The sequence below is a fragment of the Oryctolagus cuniculus genome, chromosome 1, assembly GCF_964237555.1.
Source record: "Oryctolagus cuniculus chromosome 1, mOryCun1.1, whole genome shotgun sequence".
NCBI lineage: Eukaryota > Metazoa > Chordata > Mammalia > Lagomorpha > Leporidae > Oryctolagus > Oryctolagus cuniculus.
Genome location: NC_091432.1, coordinates 140,529,341 through 140,548,713, shown reverse-complemented (window position 1 = coordinate 140,548,713; position 19,373 = coordinate 140,529,341). Strand labels below are relative to the sequence as shown.

General features: G+C 52.3%; 1 protein-coding gene across 1 annotated transcript; it reads left to right on the top strand.

Moving 5' to 3' along the window:
* Window positions 1-8,544: 8,544 nt before the first annotated feature.
* LOC100350135 (spermatogenesis-associated protein 31E1) lies at window positions 8,545-16,068 on the top strand. The gene is made up of 4 exons (XM_008258293.4): window positions 8,545-8,836; window positions 10,446-10,503; window positions 11,022-11,082; window positions 11,357-16,068. Exons 1-4 carry the CDS (start codon window positions 8,576-8,578, stop codon window positions 15,273-15,275), a joined length of 4,299 nt encoding a protein of 1,432 aa, XP_008256515.4. The 5' UTR covers window positions 8,545-8,575; the 3' UTR covers window positions 15,276-16,068.
* The last annotated feature ends 3,305 nt before the right edge of the window (window positions 16,069-19,373 follow it).

The window sequence follows — 19,373 nt, the reverse complement described above, 5'->3', positions numbered from 1 at the left end:
CCGGCCCCAGCAGCAGTTAGTATTAACCGATGCATATATCTTCCAAGTACCAAAGTAATCACAATGTAATATATGCTACAACGATCATCATTGCTACCAGGGCCCAGCCATGTTCGTCAGGAAGGCTGAGCACAAAAGCAGCCACACTTTAATTATTGAACTCTGTCTTTTGCCTGCGGTAGCAGAATCCTGACAGGCAGGGAACGGGGTAGGGTAATTGTCAGGAAGTGCTTGAGCCAGCCTGCTCTCAGAAAGCACTCCAAGCTGTAGCCATGGCCCTGGCACTCGGAGCCGGTTTCTTTTAAAGCACTGACAGTAATATCGGTCATCCACACGCCCTGTGGCTGTGGGCCACAATGCAGGTAAGGAAGTGTGATGCAGGGGTCTCATTTGAGCGGTTCCCCACGAAACAGAGAATATAGAGAGCAGGTCAGGCTCCACAAGTCAGCCCGCCTTTCCAACAGCCCATGATGCCCACGTGGCGTGAACAGAGGGAGAGCGACATTTGATGGACTTCACAGCTCAGTAAAGCCTCCTACAGCCTGTGGTGCTGCTTCCCATGCTAAGGCCGAGAATCCGTTTTCCTTGTTTCTTTTTCTTTCTTTCTTTCTTTCTTTTTTTTTTTTTTTTTGACAGGCAGAGTGGACAGTGAGAGAGAGAGAGACAGACAGAGAGAAAGGTCTTCCTTTTCCGTTGGTTCACCCTCCAATGGCCGCTGCAGCCGGCACACGGCGCTGATCCGATGGCAGGAGCCAGGTGCTTCTCCTGGTCTCCCATGGGGTGCAGGGTCCAAGCACTTGGGCCATCCTCCACTGCACTCCCGGGCCACAGCAGCCACAGCAGAGAGCTGGCCTGGAAGAGGGGCAACCGGGACAGAATCCAGTGCCCCGACCAGGACTAGAACCCAGTGTGCCGGCGCCACAGGCGGAGGATTAGCCTAGTGAGCCACGGCGCCGGCCTCCTTGTTTCTTCTGTATCCTCTCTGCCGTGCCTGTGAGGAGCCCTACCTGGAGTTCACCTCCCCGTGAAGCAGAGGAGTGAAGCTCCTCCCCTGACTGCTCCCACACACTACAAATGCAGATCACGGGGACCCATTCAGTCAAAAGTCACTGGCAGTTGCTTCCCGTTGCCTTCTTCTAATCACTTCCTAGAATGTGGGGCCAGCGCTGTGGTGCAGCAGGTTAAAACCACGGCCTGAAGCACCGGCATCCCATATGGGCACTGGTTCTAGTTCCGGCTGCTCCTCGGCCAGTCCAGCTCTCTGCCATGGCCTGGGAAAGCAGTGGAAGATGGCCCAAGTCCCTGGGCCCCTGCATCCACGTGGGAGACCTGGAAGACGCTCCTGGCTCCTGGCTTTGGATTGGCCCAGCTCCGGCCATTGTGGCCATTTGGGGAGTGAACCAGCGGATGGAAGACTCTCTCTGTCTCTACCTCTCTGTAACTCTGTCTTTCAAATAAATAAAATAAATCTTTTAAAAAAAGAAAATAATGTCGTGTTTTGGCTGGAAATTCATTGTGAATGGTAGGTTCTTTCCATTTATGGAACAGCCAATGTTCTCTTGCTGACCAGGTCACTGCGCAAGAACTGGAAGCACCCAGCAGCATCAAGCAGCTCCCGTCGCAGCAGCCGATGGAAGGCCATGGGTATTTCTCAGGGTGTTCAGGCACACATGTCAGACTTGGCTTGGACTCTGGGTCACAATAGGAGAACCATCTGAGGTGGCCATTGAGAAAGAAACATTTCTTGGGGCCAGCATTGCAGCGCAGGGGGTTAAGCGACCACTTCTGATGCCGGCATCTCACACTGGAGCACTGGTTTGAGTCCCAGCTGCTCTGCTTCCAATCCTGCTCCCTTCTAATGTGTCTGGGGAAGCAGTGGAAGATGGCCCAAGTGCTTGGGCCCCTGCCACCCATGTGGGAGATCAGGATGGAGTTCAAGGTTCTTCCCTGGCACATCCCTGGTCATTGTAGTCATTTGGGGTGTGAAACAGTGGATGGTAGATCTCTCTCTCATTCTTGCTCTTGCTCTCGCTCTCTCTTTCTGCCAGACACAAACACTATAATTTTGCCTTTCAAATAAATAAAAAACAAATCTTTTTTAAAAGCCATTGGATCAGCGCAGTGTGCGGGCCGCGGTGCGCCGGCTGCGGCAGCCATTGGAGGGTGAACCAACGGCAAAGGAAGACCTTTCTCTCTGTCTCTCTCTCTCTCTCTCACTGTCCACTCTACCTGTCAAAAAAAAAAAAAGATTAAAAAAAAGATTTTTTTAAAGATTTATTTTTTATTTATTTGAAAGACAGAGATACAGAGAGAGGTAGAGACAGAGAGAGAGGTCTTCCATCTGCTGGTTCATTCCCCAGATGGCCGCAATGGCCGGAGCTGAGCTGATCCGAAGCGAGGAGCTTCTTCTGGGTCTCCCATGCGAGTGCAGGGACCCAAGGCCTTGGGCCATCTTCCACTGCTTTCCCAGGCCATAGCAGAGAGCTGGATTGGAAGAGGAGCAGCTGAGACTAGAACCAGTGCTCATAAGGGATGCTGGTGCTTCAGGCCAGGGCGTTAACCCGCTGTGCCACAGCACCCGCCCTGATAAATAAGTCTTTAAAAAATGAAATAGGGGCCGGCGCCTCGGCTCACTAGGCTAATCCTCCGCCTTGCAACGCCGGCACACCGGGTTCTAGTCCCGGTCGGGGCGCCGGATTCTGTCCGGTTGCCCCTCTTCCAGGCCAGCTCTTTGCTGTGGCCAGGGAGTGCAGTGGAGGATGGCCCAAGTGCTTGGGCCCTGCACCCCATGGGAAACCAGGAGAAGCACCTGGCTCCTGCCTTCGGATCAGCATGGTGAGCCGGCGCAGTGCGCTGGCTGTGGCGGCCATTGGAGGGTGAACCAACGGCAAAGGAAGACCTTTCTCTCTGTCTCTCTCTCTCACTGTCCACTCTGCCTGTCAAAAAAAAAAAAAAAAAAAAAAAAAAGAAATAGGGTTTTTCTAAGAAGAGGGTGGTTTCTTCTTCGTGCCTGCCAGGTTTAAATGATTAATTACCTCCCCAAGTGGAACATAAAATCTAGTTAAGCCTGTGAAGCCAGCTTTTGAGAGGAAGTAGTATTTAGTCACTAGCACTTTTTCTATGGATACCAAAATGGATTTCAATGGAAGAGAAATTCATTGTATGCATACATTGTAGTTCATTATAAAGTCTGCCAACTGATTACGGTGTTCAAGTCGATGAGTTTAGCTTGAGTTCAAGAGAGGCAAAAGGAATTTTAGCCAGAGAAGTAGTAGGGGGGGTTGTGAAATAAAAGGAAGACATATAACCCAAAGTTAGAGCAGTTACATTTCTCCTGTAAACCTTTCCTCTCACCATGGCTTTGATGATAAACAAGGATAAGGATGGGGGCCAGCGCTGTGGCACAGCAGGTTAAAGCCCTGGCCTGAATCTCCGGCATACCATATGGACACCAGTTCAAGACCTCGCTGCTGCTCTTCCCATCTGGCTCTCTTCTATGGCCTGGGAAAGCAGTAGAAGATGACCCAAGTCCTTGGGCCCCTGCACCCGCATGGGGGACCAAGAGGAAGCTCCTGGCTCCTGGCTTCGGATCAGCCCAGCTCCGGCTGTTGCGGTCATTTGGGGAGTGAACCAGAGGATGGAAGATTACTCTCTCTCCACCCCTCCTGTGTAACTCTGACTTTCAAATAAATAAGTAAATCTTAAAAAAAAAAAAAAAAAAGGATAAGGATGGACAGGAATCCCTTCCACAACTAGTAGCAGGCTGATCTCAGGTTCCATGAACAGCAAGACATGCAAATACCTAGAAAAACCTACTGTGTCCTGATCAGGGATGGCAGTTCAAATTGCACTGTGTGAAGCAGGTTTTGGTGTAAGGTTAAGATGCTTCTTAGGACTCCCACATCTCATCTCATAGTGCCTAGGTTTCAGTCGCAGCCCCACACCCTATTCCAGCTTCTTGCTAATGGGTGTTCTGGGAGGTAGCAGTGATGGCTTAGGCAGAAGGGTCTCTGCTACACATGTGGCTGACCTGGAGTGAGTTCTCAGTTTCCAGCTCCTGCCGTCAGTCTGGCCAATCCTAGAGAACAGTGGGCATTTGGGAGTGAGCCAGTGAATGGGAGATCTCTGTCTCTCTGTCTATGTGTGTACCTTTCAAATAAATTTAATTTTTTAAAAAATTGCATCAAGGCTGGCGCCGCGGCTCACTAGGCTAATCCTCCGCCTTGCGGCGCCGGCACACCGGGTTCTAGTCCCGGTCGGGGCACTGGATCCTGTCCCGGTTGCCCCTCTTCCAGGCCAGCTCTCTGCTATGGCCCAGGAGTGCAGTGGAGGATGGCCCAAGTGCTTGGGCCCTGCACCTGCATGGGAGACCAGGAGAAGCACCTGGCTCCTGCCATCAGATCAGCGCGGTGCGCCGGCCACAACGCGCTGGCTGCAGCGGCCATTGGAGGGTGAACCAAGGGCAAAGGAAGACCTTTCTCTCTGTCTCTCTCTCTCACTGTCCACTCTGCCTGTCAAAAAATAAAAAATAAATGAAAAATAAAAAAATTGCATCAAGCATTTCTGTACTCAAAAGTGAGCAAGTCCTTTTCAGAGTGCTCCACAGTGAAACTTTAGGAGATAAACAATGACCCAAACACCTCCAGTGGGTCTTGGGTTTACTAACATTATACAGTAATGGGGCAGAAAACATTTGTGAAGAAGTAAACTGAAAATATCATTATAAGAAGTAATTTCACTTAAGAATCCTCTGTGGGGAAAGGTAAGGTTACATGTATAAATACATCCTAATAATCTTCCAATCCAGATCTATGCTAATGGCCTGGGAAAGCAGTGGAAATGGCTCAAGTGTTTGGGTCCCTGCACCCACATAGGAGACCTGGATGAGGCTCCTGGCTCCTGGCTTCAGATCGGCTCAGCTCCAGCCATTGTGGCCATTTGTGGAGTGAACCAGTGGATGGAAGATCTCTCTGTGTTTCTCCCTTTCTGTCTGTAACTCTGCCTTTCAAAAAAATAAATAAATCTTTAAAAAAAAAAAAAAGTGATAGAGGTAGGGCCAGAGTTGTAGTACAGTGACTTAAGTTGGCTGCCTGTGATGCTGGCATCCCATATGTATGCCAGTTTGAATCCCAGCTGCTCCATTTCCCATCCAACTCCCCACTAATGCACCTGGGAAGGCAATGGAAGATGACCCAAGAGCTTGGGTACCTGCCACTGATGCAGGAGACTGATGGAGTTCCTGACTCCTTGCAGAGTTTATCCAATGTTCTCCTCTAGTAATTTGATGATATCAGGTTGTAGATTTTGATCCTTGATCCACTTTAAGTTGATTTTTTATAAGGTATAATGTAGGGGTCTTGTTTCATACAATTTTTTTTTTTCATCCTGTTTTCCCAGCACCATTTGTTGAAGAGACTGTCCTTTCTTAAGGATTGATTGCAGTTTATTTATCAGAGATTCCTTGGCTTTAGATGTTAGATTGATTTCTGGAGTTTCTATTCTGTTCCATTGGTCTGCATGTCTATTTTAGTGCCAGTACCAGGCTGTTTGGATTGTAACTGCCCTGTGGTGTGTCTTGAAATCTGATATTGTGATGCCTCTGACTTTGTTTTTGTCATTAAGATTGCGTTAGCTACTCAGGGTCTCTTGTGTTTCCATATGAATTTTAGCATCATTTTTCTAGATCTGAGAAGAATGCCATTGGTATTTTGATTGGGATTGCATTGAATCTATAAATTGCCTTGGGTAGTATGGACCTTTTGATGGCATTAATTCTTCCAATCAACGAGCATAGAAGATTTTTTTTTTTTTGGTCTTTCAGAGCAATACTTCTAGTAGTTTGCTTTTGTTTGTGTGTTGTTTTAAAAAAATGCATATTGAGGCCGGCACCGTGGCTCAACAGGCTAATTCTCCGCCTTGCGGCGCCGGCACACCGGGTTCTAGTCCCGGTTGGGGTGCCAGATTCTGTCCCGGTTGCCCCTCTTCCAGGCCAGCTCTCTGCTATGGCCGGGAGTGCAGTGGAGGATGGCCCAAGTGCTGTACCCGCATGGGAGACCAGGAGGAAGCACCTGGCTCCTGGCTTCAGATCAACGCGATGCGCCGGCCGCAGCACGCCGGCAGCAGCGGCCATTGGAGGGTGAACCAACGGCAAAAGGAGGACCTTTCTCTCTGTCTCTCTCTCTCACACTATCCACTCTGCCTGTCAAAAAAAAAAAATGCATATTGATTGTAAGCAACATTCATTGCGTCAATTTTGAGGCCCTTCCTCTACCTCAGATGAAATGTCTGTGGCCCTTGCCTGCCCCCTCTTCCCTGCCAGGTCCTGCATCCCCAGGCAAGATCTCCTGCCCTGCCATACTCCCCAGCCAGCCTCAGTGCCTCCCTGGCATCCAAGTCCATTGAGCCAGGTGCCCACTCCAGCACACTGATCCCTGTTTCTTCACAGTTAGCATCCTGTATCCCTTCACATACTTAGTACACCTTTGGTGTGTACCAGCCACGGCCCAGGGTTCTGAGAGACAGCATAGAGTGCTGAAGCCTACTGTGCTTCTCCACAGTCTCAGAGAGCATGGCTGGGAAAGCTGAGAGCAGAGGAGGGCACTGGACCCTCAAGGCCAAGCCATGGTGAGCCTGGGGAGGATCCATTTGCACAAAGTATGTGATGCAGCCAGTTTGAGGCAGTGCAAAATGCCCAGTTGAATTCAAGAAGAGGGACAGCAGCCAAACTGCCTGTGGACTTGGGACCCAGCCTGCCCTCTCCCATCCCAACTTCCTTCCTGGGGTGAGGGCTGAGCCTGATCCTGCCTCTGCCTTTGCCACTGCCTGCAGCTGTGTGACCTGGGCCAGCGGCTTCCTCAGTTCTCTCATGTGGACATGAGAGGCGACAGGGCTGTGCAAATAATCAGAGCATATGGTGGGGCTTTGGCAAAGACTAAACACCCACCATGATTGTGTGCAGGATGCACTGCTGTTTTTTTTCTTGCTCTTATTACTCTCACTCCTTTTGTTCAAGGGTGGTATGACTTGTAGAGGCAGCACAGGCAATCACATAAGTGCCAGCTCTTCCACTTGCCTGCTGTGTGATCACGGTGAGTCACTGGAACTCTCAGAACTGCTTTTTTCCCATCCCATGAAACAGGACAACTCTGAGAGCCTTCTGCTGTGTGCTGGCCTGTGCTGCAGTGTGCATGGGCTGAAGACTTAAGACTGCTGGCCTTGGTTGCACCTGGAAAGCAGGAATGGAATAGGCATGGAGAGGGAGCAAGTGGCATCCATGGGGCACTTGGCAAACCCACCCACGGTTTACACACCCCTGCACCCTGTGATTTACTCTAAGTAGCATGTGTGCCTTTTGCAGTAAAATGAAAAACTCTGGAGAGTGGAGAGGTTCACTGAAATTAACACAGCACCTGGCTCCCAGGGTGTGGTGAGGGAGAATTGAGTTGATACTTGTGAAGCAATTAGAAAAGGACCCAGCATTTGCTAACTGCTGAGTAAATGTTAGTTGTTGTAATACCAATTATAATGCAGTAATAATAATAATTCTGGTCACCATGACTTTTCAAGTGTTGTTGCAGAGTCATAAATATTGGTCATAGGGCCAGCACTGTGGCACAATGGGCTAAGCCTCCGTCTGTGGTGCCGGCATCCCATATGGGTGCTGGTTCTAGTCCAGGCTACTTTACTCTTCCGATCCAGCTCTCTGCTGTGGCCTGGGAAAGCAGTAGAAGATGGCCCAAGTCCTTGGGCCCCTATACCTGTGTGGGAGACCTAGAGGAAGTTCCTGGCTCCTGGCTTCGAATTAGCCCAGCTCCAGCCACTGTGGCCATTTGAGGAGTGAGCCAGAGGATGAAAGGCCTTTCTTTCTGACTCTACCTCTCAATAAGTAATTAAAAAAATATTTTAAAAAAGTGATCACAGGGAAGATCCAGTTGTCTTGATACAACAGGGAGTAAAGACTCATTGTAAATGATTGGCTTATCATAATTAACACTATGATGGGCAAATATACAGAGCAGTTTTACAGGGGGAGAGCATCAGGCACATAAGCTCCAACTGATTGATTTTCTCTTCCCTGGAAAAACCTTGCAATATGAACAGGATCACATTGATGAAAACAGTGAACACAATATGAGATTATTTAATCTTGTGACTTTTAAATAATAAATAGTATGAATCCTTGTGTCTGATTACACTTTAAATAAGTTTAAGGTTCTAATTCTGGGTGGATGAAAGTTTTTTAAAAAAAGAAAGTTATGAGGAGAGAGAATTCTGAGAGCAAATTCCTCTACGAAGTAACTCAACATTCCTGATATTTCTGACATTCAACAGCTGTGAATTTGGGTGCGTTCAAGCCCAGATTTCTAAGGACAAAAGGAACCAGGTGGCATCCTTGCTCCGGAGTGAAAGACTAGGAAATTGACAATGATCTGTGACAGTTTAAGCAAGTAGATTAGGATGGAGGTTTCCAGAAAGCGCAGAGGAGTGGAGGGATCCACTGGGCCAGGAGGTGGGGGAGGGGCCGCAGTCAGGCTCTTCCTCTCCCTGCCCCTCCCCTGCTCTGGAGCCCTTTGTGATGCGGCCCGGGTCTTACTCCATTCTGCCGAAGGGAACTCCAAGGGCTCAGTTGCCTGCGGGCGACAGTGAGATTCGTCTGATGGAGCATCAGCTCCTTCCTCCGCAGAGTGCCCCTGTCCCGTGGCAGAGATCCAGCTGTGCTTCCTGGAGCACAGACCTTGTCCTTCTCTTACTGTTTGGACTGGGGCTCTTCTTCCTGTTTCTGGTCCACAGCACTCCATCCTCACGACCTCCTAAGAAAAAGGGGACCATCAGGAAGGTAAGGAGCCCTTGGCCAGAACCCAACAGACAAGGGTTTTTCTCTTCCTTCACTGTTGTTTCCATGATTCCAACTTAACCAGAGAGACTCCTGAGATGGGAAAGCGCAGGACAGAACCATCCTTCACGGCAGGAGTGAGGCTGGAACTAGGATTTCTGTGTGACGCTCTCAGGTCATCCCTGTGGGTGTGCTGGAGAGCACCAGGGCAAAATCGGACCCCGACTCAGCAGCTGACGTCCCCATGACTCAGAGAATTGAGACCCCTCGTGATGGGCTCTGAGCCCTGGTTCATCAGTGGCCTTCTTGGGATAGGTGCCTCGAGGCCAAGCTTTTCATCCAGGCTGGGCTGACCACAGGGCTGTGCTGAGAAGTGAGAGGCTCCTTTCAGAGCCTGGAGTCACCCCGGCCTCGGGCAGCAGGCTTCTCCTCCGTGGCAGCTCAGGTGCACTGCAGAACTGAGTCTGTCTCCTCAGCACAGGAACAGTGACCGGCGACACCCATGGTGGATTTCACATAGAACACCTCTCCTCACTTTTCAAAGAATAAGAAATCGTTCACCTGCTTTGAATATTAGTAAGGAGGTGGGAATTTGGCCTGATGGTTAAGCCACCAACTGGGAGACCCTCATCGCACAGCAGAGTGCCTAGGTTCCAGCCCCAACTGTACTCCAATTCCAGCTCCCTGTTAATGCAGACCCTGGAAAGACATTGATGATGGCTTGAGTGGATGGGTACATGTCACCCATGGAGGAGACCAGGATTGAGTGCTTGGCTCCCAGTTTGGCTTGGGCTGCGCCATTGCAACCATTCAGGGAGTAAAATAGCAGATGGGACCTCTGTCCTTCTGCCTCTCCAATAATCTTTTAAAGATTTACTTTAGGGGCCAGCGCTGTGGTGCAGCAGGTTAAAGCCCCAGCCGTAGTGCCAACATCTCATATGGGCACTGGTTCCAGTCCCAGCTGCTCCAATTGGAAGGCCATAGCTCTCTGCTATGGCCTGGGAAAGCAGCAGAAGATGGCCTAAGTCCTTGGGACCCAGCACCCACTTGGGAAACCTGGAAGAAGCTCCTTGCTCCTGGCTTTGGATTGGCTCAGCTCCAGCTGTTGCTGTCATTTGGGGAGTGAACCAGGGGATTGAAGACCTCTTTTAAAAAATTTGTTTTATTTGGAAAAGAGAATTTCAGAGAAAGGGGTAGAGACAGAGAGATCTCCCATCCATTGGTTCACTACTCAGATGGCCACAACAGCCAGGGCTCTGCCAAGCCAGAGCCAGGAGCCTAGCCTGGTTCCATGTCTCCCAGTTGGGTTCAGGGGGTCCAGGCACTTGGGCCGTCTTCTGCTACTTTACCAGGTGCATTAGCAGGAAGGTGGATCAGAAGTGGAGAAGCCAGGTTTTGAACCATCACCCATAAGGGATGCCAGCATCGTGGACGGTGGCTTAACCATCTACGCCACAACACCGGCCTCTCAAATAATTTTTAATGTGAATAAAATGAAACAACAAAGAGCAGCCTCAGCAAAATGGAGTAAGTCGCATTATTCCTGAGCACTAGCTTGTCTAGGGGAAAGAGAGAGAACTGGGTCCCAACCCCTTTCTTCCTTGTCTCTCAGGGTCAAGTGCAGACCAGGAGAAGGACCAACAGCAGGAAGAAGAGCAGAGCTCTGAAAGGTAAGGCCCTTCCCTTCCACCTGGGGCCCCCACAGGTGACTTGATCTCTCCAGTCCATGAGGCACCCGATCCATATTTGAGCATGTCGGTGGGGAGGCTTCTGAGAAGCAAATCAGAACCAGGAAACTTCTCAGGTTCTAAAAAGAATTTCAGAATAAAACTGAGAAGACGGAAGTGAAACTGGCTAACCAGTGCCTGCATCTGGAGTCCAGCTGTGGACAGGTGTTTCATTTCCATGAGGCCAGTTCCACTTTGAGATGATCCCTCTCCCCTTTCTCCTGCACAGTGAGTGGTGAGGACTGCAGAGGGTGATGGATGGAGAAGCACTTCCTAAATGCTAAACGCTTCCTCCGTGTGCCATGCTGGCACTCCCAGGGCGGTCATGTGGGCTGGACACTAACACTTGGGCTTCAGAGTCTAGTCTCCCAGGGTCCCCCCAAAGAGATATTCCACTCGGCCTCCTGGAAGAATCCCAGACCCCTCCCTTCTGCACCCTAACCCAGTCTCCTGGCTTCCAGCCTGCAGAGACTGCTTGGAGAAACTGAAGGAGGCTCGAGGGCTCGTTTCCCTTCTGCAAAGGTGAGGAGGTTTCTGCTGTGGTCCATGTCCTTATCCGGCCAGAACCCATTACGTGACTCCAGGGCCTGGAGCGTCCCACCCAGGGAGGGGGAGACCACAGACAGACATGGGATGTGAGTGTACCCCGGGGGTGAGGGAGAGCCAGAGCTCCATGAAGTCAGGGCGTGGGGCAGTGCAGGGGCCCCGGGCTGCGGGCATCCATCCCCGCCGGGCAGGTCAGGGCTCCCGGTCCCATCTGCTCCCGGCTGCATCGTGTGCCTCCTGTCTCCTGCAGCCACCTGGGAAAGCTCCCTGACGACAGCGCTTCTCACCTTCTGTGTCGGGACCTCCAGGGAGATGAACGCAATCCAGCCCCTGCTGGGGGCCACCAGCCTCATGGGGAGCCCGAGGAAGATGCTTCTCCTGTCACCTCGTCCCCACTGCCTTCCCCGGCTCTGCTGACCCAGCACCCTCCTCCCCCGGCCTCCCGCCCGTCAGAAGGACCTCAACAAGTCCAGTCCGACGTGAAGAGCACCCCGGCAGGCCCTGTCCCAGACAGCGCCCCTCCAGGTAACTCCTGCCTGGCCTCTCTCGGCACGGCCGCCTCGGGCTTGGACCGCATAAGCGGCTCCATTGCATTCTTCTCCTGGTGGTGGCCGACCGCCAAGGCCTTGCTCCTGTTCACCTCACCACATGGCAGAGGCCGGCAAGAGCCTCTTTCCCAGCACCCACCAGAGGCCTCGGCCTGGGGAGACGCCGCACGCGGGCAGGCAGAGGCTGGCGGCCCTCCTTTCATCAGCCCTGATGGCCAGAGGCTGCTAGAAATCCTCATCTCCAGGAGAGCAGGCCTGATGCTGAAGGCAGAAGAGAAGACGGGGTCCCTGCTGGGCCAGATGCGCCCAGGCTGCCTCCTGAGTTCTCTGGGGGCTCTCTTGAGGTCCCTGAGCAGCAAGCAGGCCAGCAGCGCCCCACAGCTCTTCTGGAGACCACGGCACAAATGCACACAGCTGCAGGGGCCTCCGCGGCTCTCTCCCCCCCAGGTCTTTGGGGACCACTTAGAGAAGAAATGCAGCCAGCTCTTCTGGGGCCTCCCCTCTCTGCACAGCGAGTCACTAGTGGCTACGGCCTGGGCCCCTAGAAGGTCCTCCCGTGCACTAGTTCCCTCGATTCTGTTCAACAGGGGCTCTAGTTCCTCTCCAGTTCAGCCTCAGGCCAGTCTACCTCTGCAGCTTTCCCAGGCGAAGCCCTTGTCCCCTTATCCTTTGGCTCAACCCCAACCTCTGACTCAAAGCTTGCCCCTACCTCTGGGTCAGATCCAGACCCAGGCCCCTCTCCCATCCTCTCTCCCAAACCTACCAAATGCGTCTCCACCCCAGACTGGGGTCTATAAAACAGCCTGCTCTCCGTCCCAGGAGAGGAAGGCTCAGTCTTACAACCCGACTGAGAGTCAGCAAATGGAATGGCCCTTGCAGAAGAGACTGAAACAGAGGAAGGCTTTACTTTCTTTTTTCAAAAACCCCCAGGAAGTTGCCAGCCAGTCCGTTCCCCACTTTCCTCGGGGCTTTCAGGTCTGTCAGCCTGGCGGGACTGCCTCCACCTTGCCCGGGGATTCCATCAGCTCTGATCTCCAGGAGCGGCCGGAGCAACAGAGCCAAGTGAGGCTTCTCGCGGATGAACAGGATGGGCCCCCCTGCAAATTTGAAGCATCTCAGGATCAGACACAGCCTCAGGGCAAATCCCCACAGGTCTGCCGCTGCCAGGCAATGGACACGCATGGCTTCTCCCGGCCTTCCCCGCCCTCGGCACCTGCAGGTGACCCCGAAGTGCAGAAGACGGGATTCACATGTTCTAGGAGACCCTTGAGCAAGGGTGCAGTAAAGGGCAAACCAGCCGCAGCAAAAAAGGATCTAGGGAAAGAGGAGGATGACCAAGAGTTCCTGCCCTGGGATCCACAAAGAACCTCAGTGAAAGTCCTAGAGGAAGACGAGGAGGAGTCCAAGTGTGACTCCGTCATCCCTCGGGAGTGTGACTGTGTAAATTACAAACCCAAGAGCCCAGATAAGAAGCATCTCAAGAAAACCCTGAATGTCCACTTGAACCGGACGTTAGGGCAGATCAGAGAAGGCAGGATCCCTGTGAGAGTGCGCCGGTCCTGGCTTGTTGCCGCCAGTCATTCTTTGCCCAAGTCCAGCATCGCCGCAAAACCTAGAAAACCAGTAGCCTCAAAGCATCAGACCCCCGGTGTGAACACATCCAGGAAGCTCTCCTTCCTCAATCCCCTAACGCGATTTTTGCTGGAAACACACTTGAAAGGCTTCGACGCAAGGTACGGGTGGTGTATACAGCAGAAGGCCCACGAGAGCGCACAGGTCACTCCCAACGCAAATCAAGCTTCGTCTCCTCCACAGCCCACCTTCCCCAGCTCTGCCGCCAGTAGGACTGGGCTTAACATGAGAGACGACGTTGCCCATCACCTGGAAAACCCTCCTGACAAAGGGCCAAGAGAGGAGAAGGCGAAACAGTCCTGCCACATCAGGGACTGGCTTCTCTTCGACCCCTCATCTGAATATAAGGACGTTCAGAGGGTCCCCACAGCGAGGCCACCTGCTGCTGGCCCCTTTGGGTTCTCAGAGGCCCCTGAGAGCAGACAAGAGACCAGGCTGCCTACCACTGAGCGTGTCACTCACAGTCCCTTGGGCAGAATCCAGCTAAGTAGGACTGTCCAAAAAGTTGAGAGAGGCAGCCCAGAGCGGAGGCCGCGTGCAGAAACGGCCAGGAGTGAACCCCAGCGTGAGAGACGGAGAGCGACCTTATTGGATTTCTGCCACAGCCCAGAGGAGCAGAAGAGCAGTAGAGGAGTCCAGCCGAAAAGAGCCGAAGAGATCAGACAGAGGCTGCAAACCAAAGGAAAGCCGCGTGCTTGGGATGTCACCGTGGGAGCCAGTATGACAACCAACATGGAAGGCCTGGATGTGAGTCTCAGTCTACAGTCTCAGGGCACCAGCAGACATCCTCAACCATCGAGAACTTCGGTTGACCTCAGCGTAGGACAGCCAGGCCTGAGAGCACAGGACAGCCATGACCTGGAGGTCCAAGTGGAAGTAGACCCGGAGAAACGTCGCCCGCGGCATGTTGCCAGCGTCCTCCATCAAGACCGCAGCCCTGTACTGCTCCCCACCACAGACATCTTGGCTTCTCAGGCCTCTTGGGTAGCTTCCCAGGGCTCGCCCAGTAGCACCACACCAGCTTCTCTGGGGCTTCGTGACCACCTATCAAATGCAAGAAGCAACCAGGAGCAGCAGGAGGCCAGGACCCCAAAAGGGAAAGCCCCGCGGAAGAGTGAGAGCAAGACGTTCAGTCCCCCTGACAAGAGAGGGGCCTGCAAGAGGCCCAAACCTGAAGAACAGGAACCAAGGGCTCCAAAGAAAAGGGTCACTATTGCCTGCGGGATGAGCCGCCCTGCCTGGGACAGGGAGACGGATGACAGCCTGGGGGACAAGGCCCCGCCACTCCTGCCAGAGGAGGGACAGGCACCCCTAGAAGGCCACATCAAACAGAGGACGAGGCCCTCTCTGCCGTGGTTCAGCCCCAGCCAAAAAGGCTCAGAGTGGGAAGATCCCCTGGCGAAAGGCAGGCCCACATTGGCCACGGCTCGGAGCCACGGATCACGCCTCGAGAGAATGATCGCGGAGAGGAGAGACGCGGAGGCCCAGGCAGTCACAACTGCAGTGGCAAAGATCCTGATAGACAAACTGGGGCTTCGGCGCCAACCTGGTCCCTCAGAGGTACATGAGCCCAAAAAGGAAGCCCAGGGCCTGCTGTGTAGGAGTTCTTGCCTTCACAGGGGTCCCTCCAGCCAAGAGAAAAAGAGAGTGGTGATAGACCCGGCCTTTATAAAACAAGCCACCCCCAGGGACCTCTCCTGTTCTGTCAAGAGCAGGTGGATCAGTGAGAGGGACACCAATTGGGTCCCCCCGCCCAGGCAGCCAGTGATGCCAGCCAGCCCCCCCCAGCAAGGGCTAAGGGTAACAAGTATCTCAAGATGGAACGTCCATTGCCCCAGGAAGTACCTTCCTCAGAAAGATGTCTCATTGGATCAGACACACCATGCCTCCAAAGGCCTGCAGGAGGCCCAGACCAGGGCAGCGGGAAGCGAGAGCAGTAGGACCAAGGGCCTCCTGGGCCCACGGCACGGCCCACCCTGCCTGGGATAGGGAAACAGGAGACACCCTGGGGGACGAGTCCTCACCATTCCTGACAAAGAAGGGACAGGCACCCCCAGAAAGCCACAAGGAACACAGAACAAGGCCATTCGTGCAGTGTCCTAACCCCATCAAAAAGGGCACAGGGCGGAGAGACACCCTTCCAGGAGGCAGGCCTGCATCAGCCACCGCCCGGGACCAGGGATCACGCATGGGCAGGACGTGCATGGAGAGGAGAGACGCCGAGGCCCAGGCGGTCATAACGGTTGTGGGCAAGATCATGTTGGACCACCTGGGGCTTCCACCTGGACGTGGCATCTCAGAGATAGACTGGTACACGGTGGAACGCCAGGCCCCGCTGCGGGAGTGTTCCTGCCACCACAGGGGTCCTTCCTACACGCAGCAAAGCAAAGCGGGCACAGACACAGCCTTTGGTCACCAGGCCACCCCTCAGGGCCTCAACCATCCTGTCAAGAGCAGGTGGCTCAGAGACAGGGGCAGCAACTGGGTCTCCCCACCCAGGGAGCCTGCGTGCCACTCCAGCCCAGGCCAGCACCGACCGAGGGTGACAGGTGACTGGGGTCGGCCTGTCCACTGCCCCAGGAACTGCCTTCTTCAAAGAGGTGCCTCCTCTCCTCACACACAGCATGCTTCTCAAGGCTATCCCAGTGGGAAAAGCTTTCTCTCAGAAAAACGCCAGTTTCTGCAGAGAAAACCCGCTCAGTCTTTTGTCCCCACATCTTTTATGTGACAATGGCTCCTTTCTACAAAGATATGCATTCCTCCCCAATACACGTGTCTTCTCATCACAGGCGTGGCTTCTGTCTGTGCTGTGCCGTGCACGGGCATAGGGGAGTGGTCAGCTGCTGTCCCTGAGTGTGGCTTCGAGAAGGGACAGGGCACTGGTGGTGCAGACCCAGCCTCACCCCAGCTTCCCTCACTGCACCATGGGCTTTCATTCCTGTCATTACAGAACCAAACCAAAGGAAGCCTGCAGGTCTTATCCAGGTGAGCAGCCCCGTAGGACTCTGCCCAGGAACTTACTCATCTCATCTGTCTCCTCCTTCTCCTGACCTTGAACACTGCGCGTCTGTGGGGAGTGCTGACCGAGACAGCACTGGGTATCAGAGAGGGCACAGGAAATGGAGGGGGTGTCATGTGTTGACCCTGAGTTCAGAGTGGCAGAAGCTTATCCCCCTTGGTCTCCGATAGGGAACAGACAATGCCTGCATGGAAGCCCCTTCTAGGCCTGGGGAAGACAGCGAGAAAGATGGCTCAGCCTTGACGAGGCGGCAGTGTCACCCATCCCAGCCTCTGCCTCCCCGCTCTCTAGGGGAGCAGCAAACACAGGACCTGCAGCTGCTATGCATGGCTGGGAGCCACAGGACAGCTGCCGGGGCCATGCTGCCCCTGCCCATGGTCACCTGCCTTTCCTTGCCCCTCCCATCTGAAGGTGGGCTGAGGCCGGGATGTGGAAGAGGAATCGGGACAATAAAGCGAAGGGAGGGGCAGAGAGACATGAGGACGCTGGGAACAGGGGGCATCTGCCACCCCAGAGCAGTCTGAGACCTGGAGGGAGGAAACTGCAGGACCCAGTAGCTCACCCTGGTCAGACCCCTGTGTCCCCTGCACTTTCTCCCTCACCATAGACCTGGAGAAGCCCCTTTTAGGTCAACACAAAGGGCCAGACTCAAGGGGATGCACAGCCTTCATGTAGGAAAGATGAATTTCCTATTTCAGAAGCTTGCTCAAAACCGCCTGTTTAATTCCTTGCAGGCATGAATTGGCAATAGAGGGAAAGCTAGGACTAGGAAACTCGGATGTGTCACACCCAGCACCGGGACTTCTCTTGAGGGCGGTAGGACACCGTAACCCACCGTGAGAGTAGGAGTGGGCACAGACCTGCAGGGCTGATCTGCACCAGGTCCTGTCTGGGCCCCGGGGCTGAGACCACCTCCGGGGTGGGCTCAGCATCCAGAGTGGAGCCAGGACAAGGGAGGGGCTGGGAATGGGGAAGAGCCAGCTGTCTATTGGCTGTGGGGTACATGGACTTAGGGCCCTGAGCCTACTAGCTGCTCAAGACCCTGAGACACAGGCTCTGGGATGTGGTGGAGCTGGATGAGGATCCCAGAGCTCATTCAAGCAAAGAGAGTGGCACTGGGGTCCTGCAAGAAACAGGCAGCAAGTCTCTGCCTGCCCCTAATGACATGCAGCGAGGGCAGAGATGGGGAGACCCCCACAGACACCCCCACATACACCTCTCCTCATGACTCAAGCCCCCACGCTGCCTCCACAGAACTCTAGGACCTCTGCTAAGACCCCCACAAACATTCCACAGAGATCTGAGACAGAGACCCCCCCCCCCCAGGGACAGGGGGTGAGAAGTTGTGTCGCAGGGGTTCACTCTGTAATCCCATCTGGCTGTGAGAGTGGTTTGCAGAGTGATGACCTGATTCCAGTCACACCACAGTTATTTCTTGTTAGTGGCACACTTTGGTAAGTGGGAAATATTTTCTCATTTTGGTTTAAGTTATTTCATAAAACACCTGATTTTGGTTAATAACAAGCATGTCAATAAAACGAAAGAGGCAGAGGTGGCTAAGGAGCAGGAGACACACTGATTTGAGATGTGACAGCAGAGGGAGAGGCCTCCGGTTCTACAGTGTCCTTGTCAATGAGTTCCTTTCAACGCTGAAACTAAGCGAAGATGCTCCTTGGCTTTCCATGGGCCGCATCACCATCAACAAATCTGCAGTTGAAAATACGAGGGTGTTATTTCTTGGAAAGTTCATGGAAAGTAGAATTGAAAGGTAAGTTTATTTTGGTACAAAATAATTTTAAATATGTAGGATTCTTCAAAAAGTTGATGAAAAATACACATTGCGAGGGAAAAAACTATGCATGGGTTTCTGATTATTTTTCCACAGTAAACTTAATTCCATTTTCCATGAACTTTCAGGAGTGTCTTCATAACACACAATGAAAATGGACTTAATACAACTAACCTACCAACCTAATAACTTACACTCAACATCTTGGGAGCACCCGTAGCAGCCTACAGTTGGGCGCAACATCATCTACTATTTTGTAATGTAGTGTTGACTGCCTCATGTAATCTACTGCATACTGTACTGGAAGGGACAAGCAGGATGGTTGTATGAGTTTGCTTGTGCACCATTGTTAGATCAACACATCATAAATCAGGGATGTCTGTATTCTCCCCTGAGTAGGAGGACAAGGAAGACTCTCAGCCCAAGTGGGAGGCTCAGACAAGCAGCCCTGGGAGAGGGAACCCTGCTGTGGGGCGAAAAGAGCTGGCAGGGAGCGTTCTTGTGCTGCCTATCGGCTCCTGAGTGTGTGTGTGTGTGTGTGTGTGTGTGTGTCGGAGTGGGGCGCTGGGGGTGGGGCAGGAACCTGAACTAATTTGCTATTACAAAATAATGAACACATCTTAAATGTAAACTACCCTAGGACAGAGTGTAACAGAAGCTGGAGAAGGATGAATCTGGCCTAAATTGTACAAAAACTCTTGAAAAAGCAAAATGTTTTCAGTTCCAACAGGACACCTCGAGTGTAAAATTCCACACTCACTCACTCACTCATGTGACAGCTTGTAGTCAAGTCACAGGTACACTACAATTTTTAAAAATTCTTTACTAAATTATCTTACCTTCAGTCTATGTGTATAACATGTATATAAACATATGTCCATTTTATTTGGGTTCCATCCCTAAATATCTCACTATGTATGTATAAAATTTCCAAATACTGAAATTGAAAAGATATTTAGGAGATAGTAGTAAAATGAGTATTACCATCCATATTGGGAAAAATTCCATACTGAGAGGAATGTTTCTTATTAAAATAAGTGGTTGGAGGGTAAGGTCAATTGGTAGAAAGACCAGAAGCCTCAAGTGAAGCTGTAGGATTTAATTTAAATGGACAAAGTATTACTATAGGAGCTAAGAAACTTAAAGTGATCACAGGAAAGACCAGTTGTCTTTATTCTACAGGAATTAAAGAATCATTACAAGTTGACTTCTAGTAATTAACACCAGCATGGGCAAATATACAGAGAGCTGCACAGCAGGAGAGAATCAAGCATATTAG

Bases quoted from the DNA above. Each gene is read 5' to 3' on its own strand.
- LOC100350135 (XM_008258293.4), top strand. From the start codon at position 8,576: ATGCGGCCCGGGTCTTACTCCATTCTGCCGAAGGGAACTCCAAGGGCT. The intron at 10,504-11,021 runs GTAAGGCCCTTC...CCTGGCTTCCAG, and splicing joins GAAGAGCAGAGCTCTGAAAG to CCTGCAGAGACTGCTTGGAG. The intron at 11,083-11,356 runs GTGAGGAGGTTT...TGTCTCCTGCAG, and splicing joins CTCGTTTCCCTTCTGCAAAG to CCACCTGGGAAAGCTCCCTG.